Source organism: Mastigoproctus giganteus, chromosome 12, assembly GCF_048544385.1.
Source record: "Mastigoproctus giganteus isolate SK-2022 chromosome 12, ASM4854438v1, whole genome shotgun sequence".
NCBI lineage: Eukaryota > Metazoa > Arthropoda > Arachnida > Uropygi > Thelyphonidae > Mastigoproctus > Mastigoproctus giganteus.
Genome location: NC_143586.1, coordinates 11924201 through 11933006, shown reverse-complemented (window position 1 = coordinate 11933006; position 8806 = coordinate 11924201). Strand labels below are relative to the sequence as shown.

Here is an 8806-nt window from a genome sequence, read left to right as displayed (position 1 = left end):
TCAATGTGATGTCACATTTTTATTCCTAGTACTAGATCTGTTCACCTATACTACACAAATAATAAGTGTATTATTAAATATACCCAATAGAAATAACATCCCGTTTGTGAATATATGAGTATAGTAGTGAGTGTAGCGTAGTGTGCCACAAAATTTTAGTGTCTTAAAAGTGTGCTGCAGCAACAAAAAGGTTGAGAAACACTGAGCTAGATGGTTAAATATTTTTTAACATAAACTGGATACCTTTTATGATGAATCTAATTCTACCAAAAATAAATAAACCAAATTGTAAATTTAAGTGTACTTAACGTATCCTGCTCATCGTAATATAATTTCTGTTATAATTTAATGGTATTTGGAGATGTGAAAACTTTTTAAACAATTATAGAAATTCTACTACATGACTTTATTCACCTTACATATTATTTACACGACATAGGCACTTGCTATCTTTACAGGAAAAATATTTACACTTTTAAAGTTGCTGCTCTAAAACTGGAACAAATATACATACATACATACATACATATACTGTGATCTGTTATGACCTCTGACCAATACCTGTACCAACTGCAGGAGAAAAATACTACACTCAGAGTCAAAATATAGAAACAATTTTCCACTCAAAATTTCAAAAAATTTCACTATATACATCTAACATGCAAACTGTTGGCAGCCAAAATACAGATTACAGTACCAAGTGTTAAAAGTTTTAAAAGACTCTGATTTCTTTAAATATGTTCTCATGCTTTGTAAGAGCAGCAGCATCATTTAGTTATCTCTCTATACAAGTCATTAATTTTACATCAACACTCATGATTTTGTTCCTCATAACACATAAGTTAATATACTGTTCACACATGGGCCACAATTTCAATCTGACTATCTCTGGATGTTGGCAACTGTAGCCTGCAGATATCAGCAGTGATAGTACTAGTGGTCTGGAAAGACTGAGGAGTGACTAGGCTTGCACTGGATCTTGCACTTTTCTTGTCCATATGTGTGGCCTTAAAAGAGCTTTGGTTGTCCCGCACATCTCTTCGACTTATTGTAACGGGAGATCTTCTGTCATCTGGTCCAGTGGATGGTTGATGTATAATTTCCAATGAATTGGCACGTGATGTATAACTGGGAGGTCGGCTGTAATCTGGTTCACCATGATTTTGTAATGGTGGTGGCGGCGGTGGTGGCCTAGAAAAATTAAAACAGAAATATTTATTTATATTGTTTAGCACAGAATTAAAAGTTTAAATACAAAACTTATTTTATAGTAATCTTGGCAAAGGTCTAGTACAAAATATTATAAGCTATCAGAGGCACTCTGTTGCTTCTCCAAAAGCATCCATGAGATATGTTTGGAGTAGCCTGCCCACAAAAAGAAACATGTACAGAGAGCCCACTCCCTATTCTCTTTGTCTACCTGTAAGTTAGGTTATTCTAGAAAATAAACTATTTTTTACAGAAATGCTATGATATCCAATATTCCTCACACTGAGGATACAGCATTAAAACAGTTGCTGCAAGAGCCCACTGAAACAAACATATTATTATTTGCTCTAGTAGTGCGTAGCTGACCGGGCTAGCCAGGTGGGTAAAGTGCCTGCCTGGCAGCCTAAAGGTCATGGGTTCAAATCCCGCCTTGGGCTTGGATATCACGATGGTGCCGCACTATCCGGTTGGATCTCACAGCCACGATACACGAAAGAAGCAGGAAAAAAAACTGGTTCCTTCGTGTATTGCCACATCATACAATAAAAAAAAAGTAGTGCATAATCTTCTTGCCACTACTTAGCCGATAGTGGCTAGCAGGAGTCTGCTGTATGTATGTGGGCACTGCCTCTGATATAATAATGCCAATTTATGTCAAAGAGGGCATTTTTGCTGTACATGTAACCATATCTAAAAATTTAATATATACATATGAGGGACATTTGAAAAGTTCATGGCGTGAGTATGAAAGGGCATTGGATCAGTGTTAAAAATTTCTGTACTTAAATGTATAACACTTCAAATAGTAACCCACCAAGTTTCATGCAATAATCTTTTTTTAATTACAAGTTATGAAGTCGATAAAACTATTGAATGAGGAAAGAGTGATAAAATCAGTCACCATACAGTCATCCATCATCCAATATGTGGAGAAAAAAGGGGACTAATGCCAATTTGGTTACATGAGAATTTGGGAGAGAATGCCCCTTTCTACTAATTTGCTCAGCTGGACAGGTATTTCAAACAAACGGAGGGGTGAAGTGGAAGTGCTTTTTTTTTTTTTTTTTTTTTTTGGCTGATGCTGCATAAGCTTGCTTTCTTGCATCATATGCCTCTACCAATGCTAATACTATGTACTGCATGGTTAAGAAGTGAGCAGCAAAATTTAAACATGGGAGAAAGAGTCTTGAAGATGACCCACAATATGGAATACCTGCAACGTCCATCACTTCGGAAGTTGTTGATGCATTATCTGGCAATAAGTGATCAATGAGTAACAGTTCGGTACACTGCCAGCATCTTGGATGCCTCACTGAATGTGTGTACCATATCTTGCTGTGAAATGATATCGGCATGAAGGGTCTCAAATTTGTTGATAGCAGATCAAATGGCATAAGAGTCACCAAGTCACGCAAATCCAGCAAATTTCCTTGCAATGGAATAGACATGGATCCATCATTTTCAGCCAGTGGTAAAGGAGCAGCCCAAGCAGTGGAAACAACTCTTCTCTGACTTTTAAAGAAAGCCAAGATGATTTCTTCTTCCATCAAGGTGATGGAAGAAGAAATCACTGGTTTTTTAGAATGCTGATGGAGTGTGGCTAGTGGATTATTTTCAGAAAGGCCAGACAGTCACAGGGGAATATTATTCAGACCTTGCAAGTAATTTGTATAAAAGCAAAAACAAACACCTGAGGAAAATTTTATCAAAAGGGTCTTGTTCCACCAGTATGATGAGCCTGCTCACAATTCTGTTATTGCCATGGCCGCACAAGATTTCAAAGCTGAGTGCAGCTTTGAAATCTTGGACCATCCCCCATATTACCAGATCTGGCATCATCTGACTTTGCAGTGGGTACATTCCTGGAGGCCCAAGAGAAAACTTTCTTCACAGATGGGACCAATGCATTGCACCATTGGTAGCAGATGTTTATTGACTCCAAAGTGGACTATATTGAAAAGTAACATATTACCAGACTACTCATATATATCTTTCATATTCAAGCCATAAACTTTTTAAATTTCCTTCATATATTCCCACAAACTTTTACCTCATTAATAATGATCCATCATTGAACAAAACTTATTTGTGAAAATGGCTTCCATAATCTGTCAAGCTGCACTTAGTTAAAAGCACATAAAATCTAAGGCAGTGCATTCAGTTGACATGAGTGGCCAGTGCAATGTTGACATAAGCACTGGGAAAGCAAAAATTAAAGTAGGAGTGAGTTTAGGCCTAATGAGTACAACAAACAACTTTAGAGATACAGAGTGGGCCAGTAAATCATAATGTCTTATAATGGCAGATTTTAACTTTCCAGGTATTGAACAAAACTTGTGGCTTGGTCACTCACAAACTAGTAAGATGTTTGTGGATTTATTTCTACAGCAGCATGTCAGAGAGGCAACAAGAGGGAATAATACCCTTGATCTGATTATCAACCACGATTATTGTATTAAGAATCTACAGATAAAAGAACCACTGTATGGCAGTGATCACAGTGTATTGATTGGGATTTAATTAATTAAAGATGTAACTACTATCAAGGGTAAATGGAAGGATTTATGCTTTTCTAAAAGGTGACTACAGTGGTCTCAGACAGTTTTGAAATTCTATACAGTGGGACCAACTGACGATGATACCAAAAGCAAATTCTAAATGGGAAGCCTTTACTGAATTAATCTTGGAAGCTATTAGCCTTTTCATACCAACTAAGAAATACTGTTCAAGATTTAGACTTAAATGCATGTCAAATGAACTAACGAGGCTCATGGCAGAGAAAAAAATGCATGGGATGCATATAAATTATCAGGTGACACAGAAGCCTACGATAGATATAAACTAGAGGTTAAGCAAGCAAAGGCAAATTACAAGAAATCTTTGTCAAAAGATACAAAGAAAAACAGCATCAACTTCTTTACTTATATCAACTCTGGAAGGAAGGGGATGAATCAGATTAGTATCCTTCATATCGATGGTTCGACTGTTGATGATCTCACTCGTGTAGCTGACAAACTGAATGAGTATTTTGCATCTGCATTCACAAATGAGAAATTCTGGGGAAGTGGAGATCAGAAGCTTATCAAACTCTAACAGGGAGTTAATGGTTTTGTAATAACTGAGAGCAAAGTGGAGGAGAAATTGTTGAAGTTAAACATAACGAAGGCACCTAGGGTGGATGGAATCTATCCAGTTATATTAAAGGAGGCAGCAAAGGAAGTAGCAAACCCTTAGCCATAATTATGAGAGCATCCTTGGATTCAGTGGAGATCCCTGCAGAATGGAGAAGTGCAAATGTATCCCAAAGGGATACATTTGCACATTTCCATTTCACAAAGGGTGATCAAAGAGGGACATGAGTAATTACAGATCTATTAGTTTAACTTCTGTTTCAAGGAAAATAATGGAGTAAAAAGAAGTAATGCAGGGTCATCCAGACAAGGCTGCAATTACATTTCAGATATAGCATAGATTTGTTAAGAGGAAATCCTGTCTGACCGATTTGATTGGATACTACGATGTGGTCATAAAAGAACTGGAGGCAAAAAATAATTTTGATATCATATACTAGGATTTTGGGAAAGCTTTGGAATAGTGTGGCATTAAGGGCAAGTCAATGCTATGAATATGGGGATGGTTGAGTGGGAGAAGATAGAGTGGTAATAATGGACACTCCTCTTCATAGACTAATGTTATTAGTAGAGTCATCCAGGGTTTGATGTTAAACCCATTGTTGTTTTCTGTATTTATCAATGATATTTGACAAAGGAATATCATGCTTAATGTCCAAGTTTGCAGATGATACAAAGGTTGGCATGGTGGTTAATGACAGGAATGATGATATGCTACTGCAACAGGTTATAGAAAAGTCAGTAGATGGGATGAGAAAAGGCAATTGAAGTTTAACACCGACAAATGCAAAGTACTGCATATGGGTAGCAGTAACCCCATGTGCAGTACTGTGAAATGAAAAAGATCTGGGGAGTAATTGTGCAGTCAGATATAAAGTTTTCTGACCAATGCAGACATGATGCCAGGCCAGTTCATGGGGTTTTGTCAGTAATATGCAGGAATTTTGCTAGCAGGGATAAGGAAGTGATTACCCCTTTATATAAAGCGATGGTCAGGCCACACCTTGAGTAATGCATACAAGTCTGGAGGTCTCATTTTAGGAAGAATGCAGAGCTGCTGGAACAAGTACAGGAAAGAGCAACAAGATTAGCGAGGGGAATAATGGGGTGCTCCTACCAAGAAGAGCTTTGGCTCTGCAATTTACAGTGTCAGGAAACTTGGCACTTGCAAGGTGATCTGACTGAGGTGTTTAAGGCTTTCAATGGATTGAGCACACACAGTGCTGATGGAATTCTTTCTCTTGTTCAGATTACACACAAAAGGGACATAAATTCGAACTGAGGAAGGATGGTTGCAGAATAGATGATATGTGGAAGTTTGCCTTTAGCCAGCAGGTGGTTGATTGTGGGAACAAACGTTTTGCTTTGGAAATTGACAGCTTAAATAAATTGAAGAGAGCTATTGGAGGGAATAGAGTGTTTTTTTTTTGGCTGATGTTATAAATTTGTTTTCTTGCATCATTTGCTAATTGTTACAATCTGTGAAATAAATAATCTTTTAGAAAAGTTAGCATTAGTAAGTGTGGTTCCGCATACTTATTATTCAGTGTTCATTAGTGCTCATATAGCATTCATTTTCCCTCCTAACACTCAGACGCTTTGTAATATGACGAGAAATATACGTTTCTATTAATTATTATTTATTTCTGGCATTAATGAAAGAAATGTGCTATAATGATGTTTTTCTTATTTAAAATAATAATGTTAGAATTGCTAAGTCAAAGCTTCCAATATTTTAAAGAACTAATTTCTCTTTTCCTGATACCAACTACATCTATAACATTATAACTATCAGATTATGTTTCTGTCTCTTAGAAATAATAAATCAGTTCAGTCACAAAAGTGTTTTTAATAAAATATCTTTCAATTAATTTTCTGCATTATCTGCACATTTTAAAACAATTACGTTTTGGTTTGTTAGTTTAAATGCTTTTTCTTTTATTTTACAGAAAAGAAAGTCATATAATAATCAATTGTTAATTAATATTTAGTGTATTTAGTATAATTAGTGTAATAATTAATATTTGTGGAAAGAAAAGATTTGAAGAATTATCTAACAAAACCAAGAGAAAAACAAAAAAAAATTACCTGTGATGAAAATTACCAAGTGGCCTATATGCTGGTGGTGCTAGAGGAGGGTTCCCTTGTAATACTCTTTCCATTAGCATGTGGCGAAGCCGATATTCCTGCATGGAAGCTTGGTAAGATGGTGGTGGAGGACGGAGGGGAATATCTGGATATAAGAGGGCTATAGAATACAACAAAAATATTCAAATTAGATATCAAAATTTCCAAATTAAGATATATATAGGAAAAGCCAAAATAACTTTTGCCTATATACATGTCAGTAAGTACAATTTGTGAAATAAAGAACAAGTAGTGAAACAAACCTGAAGTTTCTATTCTGAACAGAATCGAATAAAAATTTCAGGTTAGTTATCCATTTTATTCCAAACAGGTTTTCAAAGAATTCTCCTAGTGCTGACAAAGTGCACACTCCGTTCATACAGATGTTCAACCCTATGGTCCTAAACATGTTCTGACTGATATTAGTTCATATGAAATGCTGCATTTAAGATCAACTAATGTTGATGATAATGGAGACTCATACCAGAATCATTGCTAAGAATTTGCCATTTTTTTATACAAAGACATTTGAACACCTACTGTGTTTGTGGTGTTCAAAAAAGGAAGACAACTAAATAATACCTCTCATGTTCGGGGTTTTCATAAAAAAAAAAAAAAAAAAAGGTTATTTTGTGAGTCAACTTTTTGGGGATGGTTTTTTAAATGAACACTAGGAACAGCCTGGAAATAGGCCTGATGATTACAATGAATAGTGTGCCACTGGTGAACTAGTAAACAAAGAAACAAACACATTTATGGGTGTGTTTATTTTTTAACTCTTTTGCACTTTAAAACTAGTTCACCCAGCTTAAGGGCGCCTCTGTAGCCAGGTGGGAAGGAGCAGCAGTGCGTAGCACACACTTCTTGATTAGACCCGGGTTCGAGCCCATCACCACCAAATACGGAGGATGCGGATAGGTCAGGGAATGACCACCGCATATTCCCGGAGCAATATGGCCTTGGTTGCTAATGCTCCTAAAAACCAAATAACAAACAACAAACCCAGCTTAAAACTATAAGTTCACTCACAGTGCCTTTTGGGATAATGAAAAAAATTTTCTGGAAGGTTTCTTTCGATTTTCTACAAAAATTCTGGAGCTCAATTCAAAAAAATTAATGACTCCCACACAACATGAATTTTAGAATAAGTGACAGATTAGTGGTATAAAAAAGTTAGTAGCCTCTAGAATAACAGCACTTAATATTTCCCATTTAGCACATATACAAGTGATAAATGGGAAGTATTCATGGACATTATTAATTCAACTAAATACAATTCCAACATAAGCTAAATGGGATGTAATGGCCTTTTAGCCATGATTAATGTTAATCATATCAGAAAAGTTAATAAGACAAATTCATTTTACAAAAAAAGTAGTAGTAATAGTAGTAGGGCAAATGATGCAAGAATGCAAGCTGGCATTAGCCAAATAAAAACATAAAAAAAAAAAAAAAAAAACCTACATACTTTATCAGTCCATACCCTCCAAGAATTTGTCTAGTTCTTCCTTGAATTTATTCAAATCATCCACTTCCATAACAACAGATGAAAGCCTGTTCCAACAGTCAACCACCTACTGGCTGAAGGCAAACTTTCAGACATTCTGCAACCAACCTTCCTCAACTTGAATTTGTGGCCCCTTCTGTGTATAATCACAGTAAGTGGAAGAATGTCATTAACTCAATCCATCAATTTAGCTTACTCAATCCGTTCAGGGCCTTAAACACCTCAGACAAAACTCCCTACAGATGCCTAGTCTCCAGCTGCTGCAATTTGCAGAACTGAAGCCTTTCTTGGTAAGAGCACCCTTTTGTTCCCTTTTCCAATCTGGTTGTCTTTCTCTGCACCTGTCCCAGTAGGTCTACATCCTTCCTAAAGTGAGGCCTAAACCATGGCCTTGTACAAAGGGATAATCACCTACTTATCCCTACTAGCAAAGTTTCTGGGTGTCATTGACAAAAGCTAACGAGCTGTCCTGGTAGCATGTCTGCCTGCACAATTACCCCAGGTCTTTTTTCATTCTCCACTACCCTTAGTGCAGTACCACACAGTTCATAAATTACACTGGGGTGGTTACTGCTATTCATATGCAGTACTTTGGATTTGTTAATGTTAAACTTCAACTGCCATTTCTCAGCCCATAGACCTAATTTTCCTAATCTTTTTTGTAGTAGCTCATCCTGATTACTGTCATTAACCACCCTGCCAACTTTTGTATCATTTGCAAACTTAGACATTAAGCCTGATATACCTTCATCAATATTATTCATAAATATTGAAAACAACAACAGGCCCAGCACTGATCCCTGGGAGACCACTGATAATTAGTCCACGAAGA

At 36.4% G+C, this 8806-nt stretch overlaps 1 protein-coding gene across 1 annotated transcript in view; it reads right to left on the bottom strand.

The window, feature by feature from the left end:
• Window positions 1-451: 451 nt before the first annotated feature.
• The window catches only part of LOC150076688 (uncharacterized), a 29505-nt gene continuing 21150 nt past the window's right edge, over window positions 452-8806 (bottom strand). The window contains exons 3-4 of the mRNA XM_090386166.1: window positions 6429-6588; window positions 452-1191 (exon numbers count right to left, since the gene is read on the bottom strand). Coding sequence (XP_090242292.1) covers window positions 855-1191; window positions 6429-6588 — 497 coding nt within the window. The 3' untranslated portion in view covers window positions 452-854. The remainder of the gene's footprint in view (window positions 1192-6428; window positions 6589-8806) is intronic.